Consider the following 19088-nt stretch of genomic DNA (forward strand, 5'->3'; position numbering starts at 1 on the left):
ACATATTGGTCAACAAATTTTTAAAGCAATGTACAAAATTATTTTTAAGTTATCATTTCAAAAAAATGATCACTCATACACATGAATACAATTACGTAAAAATAATCAGTAATGATTCTCAAGACCTTGAAAAATGATGAGGTGCTCAAATTTTTAATTTTAATCGAAAGATGAAATACAATGAAAATTAATGATAAAATAGATAAACTTTTAAACACTACACACGTGTTCTCAATGTTAATAATAAAATAGTGATAACTTTATTCTTATTTGTCTTTTTATATTTCGAAAATTTGGCTGCTCAGAATCGTCAATTAATTAGATGTAATAAAAAATGTTAATATTCAACCAGCAATGTTGGATAAATGATATAAATTAGTAATATGAACTATGAATGTTTGATAAAAACGGAATTTACTTGAAATTTTTATTACACAAAGTCTAAGAATTTTATTTCAATTTTTATCAATTAAATTTGTTATCATAGTTTAACGTAAAGTTAAAATGCTTACGAAGTCGAAAAATATCTGGTTTTATTGTTCTTTGAAAAATACTTTTCTGTATTACTGCTCAAAGTGATTTCCCCTTATATCACATAATTTTTTAAACTTAAATAATACTTATTCCACCATTATAGTATCAAATTTAAGAGGGGATTATAAGAATAAAACCGTTATAAAAACACATTGATCGTAAAATTAGCAGAGTATTGAATTCCGGTATCTATTAGAAGCTTACACCAAAACTCGATATGTCTAACTATCAAAGAATTTTGTTCTCTTATGTACTTTTGGTGAATTTACAATATTTTATTTCAGCTCAAAATACTATTTCTGATCGTAAGTAATATTTTTACATTAGATCTTCTTGTTTCTTTTTAAAAATGACTTTTCATAATATGGAAACCAAGAGATAATTTGTTTTTACAATTTATTACTAGAATTCCAACTTACTCTTGGACATATTAAACCATCCGCTTCTAATGAACAACAAACTAAAGCAGCAGAAGAATTAATTCAACGAATTATAGGAACAAAAGCCAATTTATTTAAAGTGTTGGTTGATCCAACAATTGGTCCTGAAGGGAAAGATACTTTTAAAGTAATATGAGATGATATAACCTGATGAATTTGATTCAATTTACGATTGATATTAATATATTTGTTTTATTCCAGCTAATTAAATGCCGGGAAAATAAAATTTGGATAATAGGAACATCTGGAGTATCTGTAGCTTGGGGTTTCCATTATTATCTAAAAAATTATTGCAACTCACAAATAGCATGGGAAGGCGTACAAATTCAATTCCCATCAGTTCTTCCTGAAGTAAATGAAACTATTACATCTAATGATAGGTAACTTTATTTAAGATTAAATAAGAATAAGGTTTTTATAGTCATCAATGATGTTGGTTCTTGAGTTGTAATAAAAATAATCAATCGGTTTTTAGATTTCGATACTACCAAAATGTCGTCACAGCTGGATATAGCACACCTTGGTGGAATTGGGATAAATGGGAGAGAAACATTGATTGGATGGCGTTGAATGGTATTAATCTTGTTTTAGCATTTGGTGCTCAAGAAGCTATTTGGGAGAGGATCTACTTAAAACTGAATTTAACTAGAGAAGAAATTGATCAACATTTTGCCGGGCCAGCTTATCTGCCTTGGTAACTTGATTTGTAATAGTTAATTTGTTATCAACCGTGTTTAAAGACAGTTGTTGGAACACTTATTGTATGATCATAAACAGGGGACGAATGGGTAACATAAGAGGTTGGGGTGGTCCACTAACATCATCATGGCATAATTTTACAATCAATCTTCAGCATAAAATTTTAAATAGAATGAGACAACTTGGAATTACTCCTGTTTTACCGGCTTTTTCTGGTCATGTACCTCAAGCATTCCTTACAAAATTTCCCAATGCCTCCATGTACAAAACTAACACTTGGTATGAATTCCCAGACGAATATTGCTGGTAAGTAAATATTCTTTTTCTCTAAGTTCGAAAAATAGATAATATGAACATCTGTATTTTAAATTGATTTAAATGTCCTTATAGTCCTGTTTTATTGTCACCTCGGGACCCACTTTTTAAAGTTATTGGAAAATTGTTCCTTGATACGGTAAGACATTATTAAAAATAATTGATATAAATTAAACTATACTTTATAAATAACAATAATCTAATGATGTACTTTTGGTCATAAATAGTACACTGAAGAATTTGGAACAGATCATGTTTATAATTGTGATACATTCAACGAAAAGAATCCAGAAACTGATCTAGATGTTTTAAGAGATATTGGACGAGCTATTTATTCAGCTATGACTGATGTAGATCCTCAAGCTATATGGTACTTAGAATTATAGTGTATAATAATCACTCTTGAAAAATTACATTGAATAGATTAATATTAAGATTGAAATACTTGATCATTGTTGAATTTTGATTCAAAGGATTTTACAAGGATGGACCTTCAATAGTGGAAGACGTTTTTGGACTAAAGAAAGAATAAAGGCGTTTATTACGTCAGTTCCACTTGTAAGTACTTCATTGTCAAATTATGATGATTATTATTATGTCATTTAGAATTTCTTATTTATAATTTAAATGTTTAGGGAAAAATGGTTATTCTTGATCTGGAATCAGAACAATTACCATTGTATAATAAACTTGATTCTTATTATGGGCAACCTTTTATTTGGTGTATGCTTCATAATTTCGGAGCCAAATTGGGCATGTATGGAAGCGCGTATAGAATCAATGAGGTAAAGAATAAAGTTATTATTAATTTAGTTCATCGATATTTAAAATTAATAATCTACCTATCATCTTTAGCGTGTAATTGCAGCCAGAAAAATGAATGGAAGTACTATGATAGGTACTGGATTGACACCTGAAGGAATCAATCAAGATTACGTAATGTATGATCTAATGAGTGAGATGGCTTATAGACATGAACCGGTTGATCTTGATTCATGGTAAAATTCTAAACAATTTATTTATAACTTATCAGACAAAGATCAAGATTACTTATTTAATTGAATATTATAAACATTCAGGTTTGAACAATATTCAGTAAGAAGGTATGGAGTTAGAAATAAGGATGCTGCAGAAGCATGGAAACTTTTGGAACATTCGGTTTATCATCATACTAATGAAACTTGGAGAAGTCGAAGACATTATATTTTAACAAATAGACCCAGTTTAGAACCATCATCTTATGTAAGTTAATTAAATAATAATGTTAAAGGATAAATACATAAAAAAATTTTTTATTTAAGATTTTACAAGATTGGTTTGAGCCATCAGTAGTAATACATGCTTGGAGAAATTTACTAAATGCCCGATTGACTATAAATCCTAATTCATTATATAAATATGATGTAATAGACTTCACTCGACAATCATTACAAGTAATTGTTGAACATCTGTATAAAGACATATTAGAGGCCTATAAACAAAAAAATCGTACAGAGTTCAGGTATAAACTAAATTTATTTAAATCATTGTAAAACTATCAATATCGTTTCGATGTATGTAGTTGATACGATCTTTTTTTAAGGATTCAATCAGGACTATTTCAAGAAATTTTCGATGATTTAGACAAAATTCTGAGTACCTCTGAAGTTTTCTTGTTGGGCACGTGGATCAGAGATGCTCGACTATTAGGAACAAATGACAAAGAAAGAGATTTATATGAGTTTAATGCTCGTAGACAGATTACATTATGGGGACCTGCTTCACAAGGAAAAATAATAGATTATGCAACTAAACAATGGGCTGGGGTTGTAACAGATTATTTCGGAGCAAGATGGAAAATATTTCTGTCACTTGTGGAGTCGTCTATACCTTGGAAAAATACAACTTTTGATCAAACAAAAATAAATGATATAATCTATGAATTTGTTGAAAAGCCTTTTTCAGAGGGTCATAATAAATATCCAACTGATGCGACAGGTACCATTTACTTTTTATCATTATTATTTTTACCATTACGGCTGTTAATTAATCTGAAAATAATTATTGTTTTACAGGTGATCCAATACAAGTCGCAGTAGATTTGTATAACAAGTGGAGCCTACGAAATCCTATGAAAAGGTTTTTAGAAAATTTAAATAAACCAAAACTTATTCAATAATATTATCCAGAAAAGAATGTTGGTTATTGATTTTTTATTGACTTTACTGTAATTAATGGAATGAATAAATCGGTATGCTTCATAAGAGAAAATAATCAGTATAAATAATAAAATTGTCAATCTGTAATTTTTTCAAATTAGTAATTAAAATTGCCTGCGTAAATGGATAAAAATAATATTTGAAAATACTTAATCATTTTTTCATTGTCTAAAAAACAAAAAAAATCGGAATAATAAAACAAAGAAGAATATTTTCTGACATCTATAATAATATTAACGTTAATTAAAACATGTGATAACATTCGGAAATCAATAAAACACAATAGATCTGATTTTGTGTATATACAATAAACATTCTATCCACTATCGAGTTTCCTGTAATCTCTTAGTGCTCATATCAATTTAATTAATGGTCTGATAATCTGAAAAAACAATATGCTGCAGTAGACGGAAGAATGCGTAATAAAGAAAACACTCTTGTTCTTTAAATTAAGGAAAAAATGGTTTGGTATATTTTGATATGTCAATTTGAAAATTTTGATTTAACATTATAAAAACTAAATTTCATTATATATTTTGTTAACGTTTATTTTAAATCGGAAAATTGTTATTCGATTTATCTGTTGTAAACAATAAGCTTTCTAGTAATTACTCCAAAACAAAGAACTAATTGTTCTTTTAAAAGAATGACATAAAAAACAATATTAACTGTTGTTTTTATCATTTACTTGCATAGTTTAATTGATGTTTTATAGAGAAAGAAAAAAACTTGATTTATTTTTGAATTTTTATTTTCAAATTCAACATCAAATAAATCGAATTTCAAGAAAGCTCCGAAAACAATTTTACGATGATCAAAATATAAATAAATAAATGCTTGTAAAAATTGTGCAACGTGATGATAAGATAAATTTGATTATTGGATAAGAAATCGATATATTTATAATACAACTGTAATTTTTGTGTACTACATACACAAATATACTTCCTGAATCTCGTTTGAAACTGAAAGTGAAATGATTAAATTTAGGGCACAGACCTCATTGCCTTGTTTTACTGTCCTCAATTTCACTCGGACTGTAGAACACCATTTCTGTTTTCACTTTCGCTACTTCTGCTCTGACCTGACCTAACCGAGATTTCTACTGGCCTGGGAGCGGTTGCTCCCGCTTTAACCAGGAAACTAAAACATACTGAGGTCAGGATCACGTATACTTTCCCTATTTCCAGCATCATCAAGGACTTTCTTTCCTTTTCACTTTCGATTTCTACTCAACCCACACCATTAACGAAGTACTTTGTGAGTTCTAGGTGTTTCATACAAAGGTTTAGATATTGAAATAATAATCACAATGACAAAAATTAAATTAATAATTTCTAACAAACAAATAATTTTTAATATAAATAAATTATAATAATGGATTTCAATTGTTGAAGGAATTTCAGATCATTAATGCATCTGAAATGTTCGTGATTTGTTATTACTTAAAATACACAGTCAAGCAAAAAATCTATTAGTGTCTACTGAAGATACATCCTTTGGTAATTGATAAGAAAATTACATCACACTTATTCAATCCTATATTGAATGTAAATATAATATATCACTTATTCTTTATCATTTGATAATTATTTGTTATCTATTTAATATCTTAATTTTGCTACTTTTATATTCTTGTTAATTAAATGTGATTTGTTTATTTTTTAACTGCTGATTTCATGAGTTGTAAATAAAGTATTAAAAAAATTCCGATCTTGTTATTCTCAAATTTGCATTTTTTCTATTTCAATTGAACAATCAACGCTAATCACACTTTTTTTTAATTTAAAACTAAGTTTATTGTAACTAAGCACTTAATTTATTGTTTGAATGAATAAATTTGATGAAAAATTATTTATCTTTATAAAATTAGGCTTATCAATCTTTTTAATGATAAAACATCTAGCATTTTCTGCAGTTATTGATATTTGAATATTTTACGAAATCTTGGATATTTTTCTAGATGTAATGTAAAAATTTGTTAATTATTGTCTTGAAAGAGTCATTTTTTAAGTAAAATTGCTAAGAATAGATATCCGTTTGTTTATGGGTACTGGATATGAGTAATAAATCATGACACATAAACATTTACTTGTTGTTGTTAATTTACTCGATAGAAATAACAAATATTCACATTTACACACGAGAACGTGGACACGTAAACATGTTTTAATTCGTAATCATATGAAAATAGCAATAAATTTAAATGATTGTCCGGGATGTAAAGATAAGGATTTAGTAGCTTCTTTACGGTAAGTATATATATTGCGGGTCCATCCATTTTTGGATAACAGTTGCAATTGCAATTGCACTGTGATATTGATTCACATTATTAAGTTTACATAGTGCACTCAAAATGAGAAGTACGTTGAGCCCTTAGAGAAGTTCATTGATTTATTAACGAAATAATTATTTATTTACTTAAATAATTTTTTTTTTCAGTTTTTGCTATATTTCTCATTGCTCTGCCGATAACTGGCATTCTTGCCACACACCTCCCCATTAACATTGGTTCACATGGAGGAAAAGACTGTGATAAAGGCCAAGAGGAAGAAGGCCCCAGAAGGACATGGAGACATATTCGTTATCATCACGGTACTTAAAAAATTGAGAAAAAGTCAAATTAAAAAAATTAAGTAGTGTTTGTGCTCAAGTTTGGTTTTTATTCAAAGGTGGTCACCGACGTAGCCATCATTCTGGTCAAGTTCTTGGATCAGTCACTGGTGAGCAAGACCAATCTGGTGGAGTTGTAGGCCATGTTACTGGTGGAAAACATGGAAATGTTATCGGGAAAGTTACTGGCAGTCAACACCAATCCGGTGGAGTTATTGGTAAAGTAACAAGAAAACATGGAAACGTTATTGGAAAAGTTACTGGCAGCCAACACCAATCTGGTGCAGTTCTTGGTAAAGTAACAGGAAAACGTGGAAATGTTGTTGGAAAAGTTACTGGTCGTCAACACCAATCTGGTGGAGTCTTAGGTCACGTCACTGGTGGAAAACATGGAGGAGTATTGGGTATTGTCTCTGGTAACCAACACCAATCTGGTGGAGTTCTTGGTTCCGTCACTGGAGGAAAACGTGGTGGAGTTTTGGGATCCGTTACTGGTCAACAAAGTCAAGTTGGTAGTGTCTTAGGCTCTGTCACTGGAGGAAAACATGGAGGAGTATTGGGTATTGTCTCTGGTAGCCAACACCAATCTGGTGGAGTTCTTGGTTCCGTCACTGGTGGAAAACATGGAGGTGTTTTGGGATCTGTTACTGGCCAACAAAGTCAAGTTGGTAGTGTCTTAGGCTCTGTCACAGGTGGAAAACATGGCGGATTAATACACGCTGTAGTTGGTAAACATGGTACAGTTGGAACTGTTGTTAATAAAGTAACTGGAGGCAAAACTCTCGTTAATATTGGTGGTAAAAAGAAACATTGCAATAAAGGAAGTAATGACGATGGTGATAATGATGATGACGACGACAGTAACGATGGTGATGATGACAACAACGATGATGGACAAAGCGGTTCATCTAGTTCAAGTCAAAGTTCAAGTTCCGCTAGCTCATGGAGCAAATCAATTTCTGCTGGTCGTCGACACAGATGGATTAAGGAATGGGATTCTGGAAAAGATATTATCATTGAAATAAGTGACGAAGAAGATGATGATTCAAATGACTCTGGCGTAGGAACTGATTCTGATAATGAAGACGAATCTAACGATAATTCTGATGATGTAGAAAAATCTGATGAAGATTCTGATGATGAAAATGAATCTGACGATAATTCGGCTGATGTAGATGATTCTGATGTTGACTCCGATGAACTGAATGAATCAGATGAAGATTCTAACAATGTAGATGGTGATCAGATCAAATCAGATGGTGATTCTGACGATGTAGATGGATCTGATGATGATTCTGACGATGACTCAGATGAGAACACAATCGTTGAAGATGGAGGAATTGAAGATGGTTGGGTAAAACAAATCATCTGGCGAAGAGTTCCTGGGTGGAAATCTGGAAGTCACAGTAAATCATGGGCTTCTAGTTCTAGTTCAGCATGGAGCAAAAGTAAAAGCGGTTCCGACCGTTGGAATCCCAACTGGCGTAAAAGTGTTCCTCAAAAACAATGGGATAACAATGAAGACGAAGATGACACAGGAGATGAAGATGACAATGATGATGGCTCATCAGGAGGATCGCTCATTAACATTAGTCCGAAAATAGGATTAGGAATTGGCTCCTCCATTGCTAGTAGTCGTTCCAAAGCTTCAAGTCTCAGCAAGAGTGTTAGCGGAGCCAAAGGTCTTACTTCCTCACTAGCTAAAAGTGGAGCTTCAGCTTCGAGTCTCAGCAAAAGCGTTAGCGGAGCCAAAGGTCTTACTTCCTCACTAGCTAGAAGTGGAGCTTCCGCCTCAAGTCTCAGTAAGAGTGTTAGCGGATCAAGAGGTCTTGCTTCCTCACTAGCTAAAAGTGGAGCTTCCGCCTCAAGTCTCAGTAAGAGTGTTAGCGGATCAAGAGGTCTTGCTTCCTCACTAGCTAAAAGTGGAGCTTCCGCCTCAAGTCTCAGTAAGAGTGTCAGCGGATCAAAAGGTCTCTCTTCCTCAGTAGCTAAAAGTGGAGCTTCTGCTTCAAGCCTGAGTAAAAGTGTTAGCGGATCAAGAGGTCTTGCTTCCTCAGTAGCTAAAAGTGGAGCTTCCGCCTCAAGTCTCAGTAAGAGCGTTAGTGGAGCCAAAGGTCTCTCTTCCTCAGTAGCTAAAAGTGGAGCTTCCGCCTCAAGTCTCAGTAAGAGTGTCAGCGGATCAAAAGGTCTTACTTCCTCACTAGCTCAAAGTGGAGCTTCTGCCTCAAGCCTGAGCAAGAGCGTTAGTGGAGCCAAAGGTCTTGCTTCCTCAGTAGCTAAAAGTGGAGCTTCAGCTTCAAGTCTCAGCAAGAGTGTTAGCGGATCAAGAGGTCTTGCTTCCTCAGTAGCTAAAAGTGGAGCTTCCGCCTCAAGTCTCAGCAAGAGTGTTAGCGGAGCCAAAGGTCTCTCTTCCTCAGTAGCTAAAAGTGGAGCTTCAGCTTCAAGTCTCAGCAAGAGTGTTAGCGGATCAAAAGGTCTTGCTTCCTCAGTAGCTGAAAGTGGAGCTTCCGCCTCAAGCCTAAGCAAGAGTGCTAGCGGATCAAGAGGTCTTGCTTCCTCAGTAGCTAAAAGTGGAGCTTCCGCCTCAAGTCTCAGCAAGAGTGTTAGCGGAGCCAAAGGTCTCTCTTCCTCAGTAGCTAAAAGTGGAGCTTCAGCTTCAAGTCTCAGCAAGAGTGTTAGCGGATCAAAAGGTCTTGCTTCCTCACTAGCTAAAAGTGGAGCTTCAGCTTCGAGTCTCAGCAAGAGTGCTAGCGGTAGTGGATCAGAGAGCGGCGCATCAAGTTCTAGCCAAAGTTCAGCACAATCTTCTTCATCAGCTTTAGGAGGATCTGGAGCAGGTAGCCAAGCTGCATCATCAGCTACAAGCCAAGCTTCTTCATCAGCTAATTCGATTGGCTCTGGAGCCTCAGGTGCACTTTCTCAAGCATCTAGCAGTGCATCATCTGAAGCTTCATCCGGTGCCGGTTCAATGAGCGGTAATTCATGTTTTTGCGTTAAAGTTCGTACTAACGATCCCCATGAAATCAAAATAGCATGTTTTAAATATCCTACACAAGTTGGTGAAGTTTTACAACCAGTTCCATATGATTCTGAAAAATTTCAAACTTCAATCCATTAAATGCGATCACACCTATCCGATTAATGATTAGCTGACTCAAGTTCTTTAATTTCTCTTTAATCGTAACGTTTTATTTACTCTTATGACAGGTTGATCATCATTGGGATGAGGTCTTATGTTCCCGAATCAAAATCACTGGACCTAATCAGAAAATAATGTAATGCTGATCGCCATTCTGGAGCATCATTAGTTTTTAAGAAGAAAATATGATCTCGATTGAAATTGCACTGTTATTAATTTCGCACTTTAATTTTATCATTCGTAGTAAATCAAACTGTGATTTTACAATGTAAGAAAGTATTAATTAATTATTTTTGTAATTGATTTTTAAAATCAATAAATTAATTGAATTATATCAACTAACTGTCTTTTTTATACCTCTCTACAAATTAAAAATACCTCGATACATTAGTTCAATAATAGATAACTATCCTGTACAGACTTGTATTGATGGATGATCAATTGTCCAAAGTTTTACTTCTATCGAAACTCGAAACAATCAAATTCAATTTGTAATTATTTAAATCGATTCATAATTAATCTATTGTTCATCAATTTAAAAGAAAAAAAATATAGTTCTTATAATTTATTTTAAATTAGTCAAATTTTTTCTAAAGAATTCATTAATTATTTCAACGTTGGTTGATTAGGTGATCAGTTCATCAATATGTTGAATCAACACGATAACTCAATTATCTCTTTTATATATTCATATTTTTGTTTTATTTATTTATGATGAAATTTTTCTTTAATTATTTTGTAAATTAATAACTGGGCAAGTATATTAAATATTTAATGAAAACATATTCAATAATTTTATCGAAAAGATTCTTAAATTAATATTTTATGGTAAGTAATTGTCTAAGTCTATAAAAATGATAGAACTAAAATGATAGTTATTTTTATTTATTAAATCTAAGTGTTTATGAGTGAAAATTCTATTTTATATAACATAAATTTGTAATGAAACAAAAATTATAATAAATGATAATTCATTCAGCATTATTTTGTGTTATGAATTCACTCGATAGAAACAACAAATTGTAGACACGTAAATATGTTGAATTGCTACAATCTGTAATCATATAAAAATAGTAATAAATTTTAATAATTGTCCAGTTTATGATGATAAAGATATGCAGTTTATCTTGTGGTCAGTATATATAATACAGACCCATTGATTTTCGGACAACAGTTGCAGTTGCAACTGGACTGGAAATCGACTTGATTCAAGTTATCTGAGTGCACCAAAAATGAAAGGTATACTACGTTCATAGGATAGTTAGTTATAAGGCATTACCTATTATTAATGTATATAATATTTATTTTCTTTCAGTTTGCGCGATACTTGTTATCGCATTGTCGATAAGTAGCATTTTTGCTTTAAATGTTCCTGTCAATGTTGGTGGAGCGAAGAGAAAACCACATTCCAAAGGTAATTTATTACAATTTTTTTCTGAAAAATCATTCCAATTCAGTATTGATAATTTGATTTTTATCTTAAAAAGGAGTGCTGGGTTCAGACACCGGAAAGCAAAGCCAGTCCGGTGGAGTCCTAGGCTCTGTCACAGGCGGGAAACATGGTAAAGTACTGGGTCTTGTATCCGGTGGCCAAAAACAATCTGGTGGACTACTAGGTTCTGTCACGGGTGGAAAACATGGTAAAGTACTGGGAATTGTATCTGGTAGCCAAAAACAATCTGGTGGAGTCTTAGGCTCTGTTACGAGTGGAAAACATGGTAGAGTACTGGGATCAGTTACTGGTAAACAAAGTCAAGTTGGAGCAGTCATTGGCAAAGTTGGTGGCAAGCATGGAGTTGTTGGTTCTCTTATTAGTAAAGAAGGTCCAGTTGGTGATATTGTTGGTAAAGTTACTGGAAAAAAAACTCTTGTAAGTATTGGAGAAAAGAAAAGCTGCAAAAAGAGACGCGATGATGATATCGTTGATGATGGTATTGGTGTCGATGATGATGGTATCGATACAGATGATGCTGATATTGAAGACGAAAGTGACAATAATGATAGTAGTAGCTCCAGTGCATGGAGTAAATCATCAAGCTCCGCCAAAGCATGGAGTACATCTTCGAGCTCAAGCTCAGCAAAAGTGTGGAAAACATCAGTATGGACTCCTTCGGGAAGAAAATGGATAAAAGAATGGAAGACACCAAAAGGTGTTATCATTGAAATTACCGCTGATGATGATTCCGACGATTCTGGAATGAATGAAGCTGACGAAGATGCCGAAGATGGATCAGTAGACTCTGGTGATGAATCAGATGGAGGTTCTGAAGATGGATCAGACGGAGATTCTGGTGATGGATCAGACAGCGATTCTGAAAAAGGATCTGGTAAAAAAACAAAAAAGGGATCAGGTAAAACTACCAAGAAAGGATCAGATGGGGACTCCGACGATGGGTCAGATGGCGACTCTGGGGATGGATCCGAAGGAGGTTCTGAAGATGGTTCCGAAGGCGATTCAGGAAAAGGATCTGGTAAAAAACCTAAAAAAGAATCCGGTAAAACTGCCAAGAAAGAATCAGGGGGAGACTCCGAAGATGGATCAGATGGCGATTCTGGTGATGGATCAGATGGCGATTCTGAAGATGGATCAGACGGAGATTCCAGTGATAAATCAGACGGTGATGGATCAGACAGCGATTCTGGAAAAGGATCAGGTAAAAAAACCAAAAAGGGATCCGGAAAAACTACCAAGAAAGGATCTGGCGGAGACGATAAAGATGAATCAGATGGCGATTCTGGTGATGGATCCGAAGGAGGTTCTGAAGATGGTTCAGATGGTGATTCCGGTGATGGATCGGACAGCGATTCTGGAAAAGGATCTGGTGGAAAACCTAAAAAAGGATGCAGTAAAACTACTAAGAAAGGATCAGGTGGAGACTCCGAAGATGGATCTGATGGTGATTCTGGTGATGGATCTGAAGGAGGTTCTGAAGATGGTTCCGAAGGTGATTCTGGAAAAGGTTTAGGTAAAAAAACCAAAAAGGGATCCGGTAAAACTACCAAGAAAGGATCTGGCGGAGACGGTGAAGATGGATCCGATGGCGATTCTGGTGATGAATCAGATGGTAATTCTGGTGATGGATCAGATGGCGATTCTAAAGAGGGATCTGGTGGAAAACCTAAAAAAGGATGCAGTAAAACTCCCAAGGAAAGATCAGATGGCGACTCCGACGATGGATCGGAAGGGGACTCGGGTGATGGATCAGACGACGACTCTAAAAAGGGATCCGGTAAAACTACCAAGAAAGGATCAAGTGGAGACTCCGAAGATGGATCAGATGGCGATTCTGGTGATGGATCCGAAGGAGGTTCTGAAGATGGTTCCGAAGGTGATTCTGAAGAAGGATCTGGTAAAAAACTTACAAAGGGATCCGATAAATCGCCCCAGAAAGGATCAGATGGAGACTCCGATGATGGGTCAGATGGCGATTCTGGTGATGGATCTGAAGGAGGTTCTGAAGATGGTTCCGAAGGTGATTCTGGAACAGGATCTGGTAAAAAACCTAAAAAGGGATCCGGTAAAACTACCAAGAAAGGATCAGGTGGAGACTCCGAAGATGGTTCAGATGGTGATTCTGGTGATGGATCGGACAACGATTCTAAAGATGGGTCAGATGGCGATTCTGATGATGGATCTGAAGGAGGTTCTGAAGATGGTTCCGAAGGTGATTCTGGAACAGGATCTGGTAAAAAACCTAAAAAGGGATCCGGTAAAACTTCTAAGAGCAAAGTCGATGATGATTCTGAAATAGATATTATATTACGTGGATCGCGATGGGGAGTAATAAGCGGTAGCCGATCTCGAGCTGCTAGTTCATCATGGAGTCGAAGTAATTCTGGTTCCGTTGGCGGTTGGGTTTACCGTCATGGAAAATGGCGGAAAATGTTGAGCTCTCCAAACGATGCCGAAAGTACCGATTCTAATGACGCTTCTGTAGTCGATCCTGAAAATATGAAACCCACTGTCTCAAAACGTGGTGGCAAACATGGAGGTGGAGGCAAAGGTGGTCGACGAGGTAAAGGTAAACGAGGTGGAAGAAGAAAAAAAATTTCAGCACAAGTTGGCTCTTCAAATAGCGACCGTGATGATCAAACAGAACAAGAAAATCCCTCCGGTGGTGACAACGATAATAAAAAAAATCCTACTTCAGAAAGTGGATCTGAAAACCCCAGTGGAGATGATAGCGAAAATGTTCCATCAAGTGAAAAACAACCAGAGGATGGAGAGAAGTCTCCCAGCAACAAGAACGAGCCAACTAGTAATGATAATGATAATAATCAATCCGGAGTAGATGATGGAGATGATCAATCTAGTAGTAATGATGAAAAAAGTTTATCCGGTGCCGTATCTTCAGCAAAAAGTGCATCAGCTGCTACCAGCGTTAGCAAGAGTGTCAGTGGAGCTACAAGTGGAGCTTCATCAGTAGCCAAGAGTGCATCAGCCGCTACCAGCGTTAGCAAGAGTGCCAGTGGAGCTACAAGTGGAGCTTCATCAGTAGCCAAGAGTGCATCAGCCGCTTCCAGCGTTAGTAAGAGTGCCAGTGGAGCTACAAGTGGAGCTTCATCAGTAGCCAAGAGTGCATCAGCCGCTACCAGCGTTAGCAAGAGTGCCAGTGGAGCTACAAGTGGAGCTTCATCAGTAGCCAAGAGTGCATCAGCCGCTTCCAGCGTTAGTAAGAGTGCTAGTGGAGCTACAAGTGGAGCTTCATCAGTAGCCAAGAGTGCATCAGCCGCTTCCAGCGTTAGTAAGAGTGCTAGTGGAGCTACAAGTGGAGCTTCATCAGTAGCCAAGAGTGCATCAGCCGCTTCCAGCGTTAGTAAGAGTGCTAGTGGAGCTACAAGTGGAGCTTCATCAGTAGCCAAGAGTGCATCAGCCGCTACCAGCGTTAGCAAGAGTGTCAGTGGAGCTACAAGTGGAGCTTCATCATTAGCCAAGAGTGCATCAGCTGCTACCAGCGTTAGTAAGAGCGTCAGTGGAGCTAAGAGTGCAGCTTTATCGAAAAGTAGTTCATCAGCTTCAAGTATGAGTATGTCCAAGAGTGCTTCTTCATCTCAAAGTAGCTCTTCAGCTTCAAGTTCCAGTAAAAGTATAAGCTCATCAAAGAGTGCTGCTTTATCTTCTGCCACAAGTAGTTCATCAGCTTTAAGTTCTAGTGGATCTGGATCAACAAGTCAGGCTGCATCATCAGCTAATAGTCAAGCTTCGTCATCTGCTAATTCTCTCCCATCCGGACTATTAGGTTCAGGTTCTCAAGCCTCCAGCGGTGCATCCTCACAAGCTTCATCTAGTGCCAGTTCAATGAGCGGTAATTCATGTTTTTGCGTTAAACTTCGTACTAATGACCCCCATGAAATCAAAATAGCATGTTTTAAATATCCTACACAAGTTGGTGAAGTTTTACAACCAGTTCCATATGATTCAAATATACTTCAGCCTTCGATAGTTTAAATGTGATTGCTCATATTCAGTCAATGTTCATTTAATTTGGATTACTTTTTTTATTCTTTTTTTTAATATTTCTGATTATTTTATAACAGGTTGAGCATCATCGCAGTGAGACCTATTATTCTTGGCACAATTATTCTGGATTTAATCAATGAAATAGAATCTAACGATGTGGATCATCAAATGTGCTACCTTCATGGATATCGAAGTTGTAATAGATTAATTATTTATTTCCTGTTAAATTAATTGCACGATTATTTATTCACTGTTATCTCTTGCACTATAATTATTGTGTCAATGTTAACTAAGTTTGTGTTTTATTTATTTATAAACAATCTAATTTATTCAATCATTAAAAATTACTAAATAAACAATGATCAATAAAAGCAAATTATTTCCTTTACTATGTAAAACTCTAATTGAAACTTTCACATCTTCAATCAAGGATCATGTCATTTAATAAGATTAGTTTTATGATTACACACAATTATATGATGACTTGCTCCCTCTTCGCTATCTAACAGAGATTAAGATAGACAGTGCCGTTATTATTGTCATCAGTGTGTCCACTCGGTGCTCAGCCGTTCGTGAGCAAACAAGTAAACAAGACAAGCATTATAAAAATTGTTGAAACCCTGGAATATAACATTGCATGAAGAAAGAAAAAAATTTGGTACATTAAATACTGAATAAATTCAGTAATAAATAATTAGTTTCACTAATATTCAATTGAATAAATAATAATGTCAAAAACATTGATATATTTGATGTGCTTGGCAATAGAATACTCTTTTGCGGTACAAAGTACTCATATGAACGAGAATGTAAGTAAATATAGAATTAATTTATTCATTTTTATTAAATAAAAAGTTTTCAATTTGTATCTAAAATTTTAGTTGTAAATTAGAAAAAAAGTGACCGAATATCTTATATCAATAAAATTGCTGTTTGTGTAAGTAGATATACGTTTTTGTTTACGTTCAGAGCTGATATCTTAGTTTTTTCATTCCAAGTTATTTCGAGCTCTACAGTCATAAGAGTTAAATTTGTGTTATTTTTGTATGAACTTGAGGATATTATCAATCAATTGGAGAGTATCATCTTTTATCTATTTGTTCCGATTTATTTATCTTGTTTATAACATACTCTAGTACTTCTTAATCATATTTTTTTCATTGATGTACTTTGTTATCAATTTAAAATGAATTTCATCATCATTTAGGAAAAAAATACCCAACCAGTTCCAGTTTATGGATTTGAAGTAGATTATGAGAACAATCAGTTCCTCTTAGATGGAAAACCATTTAAATATGTGTCAGGAAGCTTTCATTATTTCCGTACACCAAGAGCATTCTGGAGAGATAGGCTAAGGAAAATCAGAGCTGCAGGACTCAATGCTATTTCTACGTAAGTAGCATTGCTTAATGAGTATTAAGAAAATATCCATTCACATGTTACTTTAATGTTTATATAGTTATGTTGAATGGAATCTTCATGAACCATCACCAGGTAATTGGAGATGGACTGGGGAAGCCGATTTAGTTGCTTTTCTAACGATGGCTAAAGATGAAGGTCTTTTAGTGTTATTAAGACCAGGCCCATATATCTGTGCAGAGCGAGACTTGGTAAATAGTAAGATTTTTGATAAGATTCATGAAAAAGCATTGCAATCGATATTTTCTGATAGGGAGGGTTGCCTCCGTGGTTGATGACCTTCGTACCTGATATACGAATGAGAACATATGATGTGCGATACATGCGTTATGTTGAAATATATTTAAATGAAGTTCTGACGAAAGTGAAACATCTTTTAAGAGGAAACGGTGGCCCAATTATTATGGTTCAAGTAGGTATAAGATTATCGATCAAATGATGATAAGATGCTATTATTATTATTATTGATCTGTTTCCAGATTGAGAATGAATATGGAAGCTTCCATGCATGCGATAATGCATACAAAGAAAAACTCCGTGATATTGTTTATGAACATGTTCAGTCTAAAGCACTTTTGTATACAACAGATGGACCAACTGACAATATGTTGAACTGTGGAACTGTATTAGGTGCTTATGCAACAGTTGACTTTGGAGCAGGGAGTAATGTAACATATAATTTCAATAAGATGCGACAATACCAGGCAAATGTAAGATAATGTTAATGAGGAATTCTAGACAATACAAATTCTTGATACGGGTGAAAACTAACCGATATATTCATTATTGTTAGGGTCCTTTGGTAAATTCTGAATATTATTCTGGTTGGCTCACTCATTGGGATGAATCTTTTCAAACCGTACCAACTGATGAATTCATTAAAACATTAAAGCAAATGTTATTATTGAATGCATCAGTAAATATTTATATGTTTTATGGTGGAACCAATTTTGGATTTACAGCAGGTTTAAAAATTAGATAAAATGTTATTAATAAATAATAGGAGAGTAGTATAGTACGTGTATGCACATTCAATTAATTATATGCTGTGTTCATTGCTAGGAGCTAATTCTGGAGACAAATATTGGCCTCAGATAACCTCGTATGATTATGATGCCCCACTAACGGAGGCCGGCGATCCCACAGATAAATATTTTGCAATCCGGAAGACGCTTGCAGAGGTAACACATTAATCACTTGCGAGTAATAATTCATTCACACTGTCAATTGAGTAATCAATGAATATAATGTGTGTATTTATTCAAGTTTTTACCTCTACCTGATTTACCGCTACCAACGGTTGCACCTAAAGGAGATTATGGATCTGTTCTGCTAGAACCGGTGATGGAACTCCTAAACAATCCTGCTAGAAATTTATTTGCAAATACTGCAGGACAATTTGATGTACCACCAACCTTTGAAAAACTAAACTTTGTTAATGGCCTAGTTCTGTATGAATCGAATTTCCCTCCTAGGATCAAAGATCCAACAATTATTCATGCTGATGTTGCTGATAGAGGAATTGTCTATGTTGATAATTACCTCGTCGGCACACTCAGTCGAACTTTGAAGATCAATAGCGTAGTATCACAGAATCCCTATGCAAAGAAATTAGCGATCCTCGTTGAAAATCAAGGACATCTCAACTATGGAAATCTCATAGAAGATTGGAAGGTACAACTTCCATTATCTACGTATTAATTGAGTTACTGACGTAAATTTATTATTACAGGGAATATTTAATGTCCATGTTGACGGCAAAGTCATACCCAAGTGGAATGTCACAAGTTATTCATTGGGCGAGATGATCTCTCTGAGAAATTTCTCTACCATCAAAATGGATCCAGGCAATCTTGTCAATGGTCCGGTATTACTAAGAGGAACTTTTACCATCAAAAATGATCCACTAGATACTTATTTAAACACTGCAGATTGGGGCAAAGGTATTGCTTACGTCAATGGTCACAACCTTGGAAGATATTGGCCACAAACTGGTCCACAAATTACACTTTATGTTCCCTCAGCATTCTTAATGACCGGAGTTAACGAATTGGTCATATTAGAACTTGAATACATACCCAATAAAATAAAAATGAAACTCCAAAACACCCCTAATCTGGGCATTCCAACAACGAAAGTATTCAATGATATGTAGACATAAAATTTGCTTTAAATCTTTACTTATTTTGTAGCTATGTTTAAATACATTTGTAATAAAAAATATTTTTTTTTTTTTAAATTTTTTCTCATATTTATTAAAAATATAATTA

General features: G+C 34.7%; 4 protein-coding genes across 5 annotated transcripts; all 4 read left to right on the forward strand.

Moving 5' to 3' along the window:
• The first annotated feature begins 526 nt into the window (after positions 1–526).
• LOC118070935 (alpha-N-acetylglucosaminidase-like) lies at positions 527–4231 on the forward strand. Its single transcript, XM_035089826.1, has 14 exons — positions 527–839; positions 941–1101; positions 1176–1354; positions 1450–1668; positions 1752–1979; positions 2064–2127; positions 2216–2358; positions 2462–2546; positions 2624–2773; positions 2844–2986; positions 3068–3230; positions 3290–3489; positions 3571–3965; positions 4043–4231. The coding sequence occupies exons 1-14, from the start codon at positions 752–754 to the stop codon at positions 4144–4146; spliced, it is 2322 nt and encodes a 773-aa protein (XP_034945717.1). The 5' UTR covers positions 527–751; the 3' UTR covers positions 4147–4231.
• A 2195-nt stretch (positions 4232–6426) lies between these two features.
• LOC118070998 (hornerin-like) lies at positions 6427–10117 on the forward strand. 2 transcript variants are annotated; one of them, XM_035089927.1, is made up of 5 exons: positions 6427–6549; positions 6629–6781; positions 6859–9320; positions 9537–9774; positions 10007–10117. In XM_035089927.1, the coding sequence occupies exons 1-5, from the start codon at positions 6543–6545 to the stop codon at positions 10009–10011; spliced, it is 2865 nt and encodes a 954-aa protein (XP_034945818.1). In that variant the 5' UTR covers positions 6427–6542; the 3' UTR covers positions 10012–10117. The 2 variants fall into 2 exon arrangements, with proteins under 2 accessions (XP_034945818.1, XP_034945817.1); XM_035089926.1 differs by having other exon boundaries at positions 6859–9774.
• Positions 10118–11029: 912 nt separating this feature from the next.
• Positions 11030–15532, forward strand: LOC118071001 (uncharacterized transmembrane protein DDB_G0289901-like). The gene is made up of 4 exons (XM_035089931.1): positions 11030–11177; positions 11254–11352; positions 11426–15244; positions 15477–15532. The coding sequence occupies exons 1-4, from the start codon at positions 11171–11173 to the stop codon at positions 15479–15481; spliced, it is 3930 nt and encodes a 1309-aa protein (XP_034945822.1). The 5' UTR covers positions 11030–11170; the 3' UTR covers positions 15482–15532.
• Positions 15533–15924: 392 nt separating this feature from the next.
• LOC118070876 (beta-galactosidase-like) lies at positions 15925–19057 on the forward strand. The gene is made up of 9 exons (XM_035089728.1): positions 15925–16208; positions 16607–16791; positions 16859–17009; positions 17072–17230; positions 17298–17528; positions 17612–17783; positions 17881–17999; positions 18085–18492; positions 18551–19057. The coding sequence occupies exons 1-9, from the start codon at positions 16128–16130 to the stop codon at positions 18971–18973; spliced, it is 1929 nt and encodes a 642-aa protein (XP_034945619.1). The 5' UTR covers positions 15925–16127; the 3' UTR covers positions 18974–19057.
• The last annotated feature ends 31 nt before the right edge of the window (positions 19058–19088 follow it).

Source organism: Chelonus insularis, unplaced genomic scaffold (genome assembly GCF_013357705.1).
Source record: "Chelonus insularis isolate UGA/USDA-ARS -01 unplaced genomic scaffold, ASM1335770v1 contig_70_pilon, whole genome shotgun sequence".
Lineage (NCBI taxonomy): Eukaryota > Metazoa > Arthropoda > Insecta > Hymenoptera > Braconidae > Chelonus > Chelonus insularis.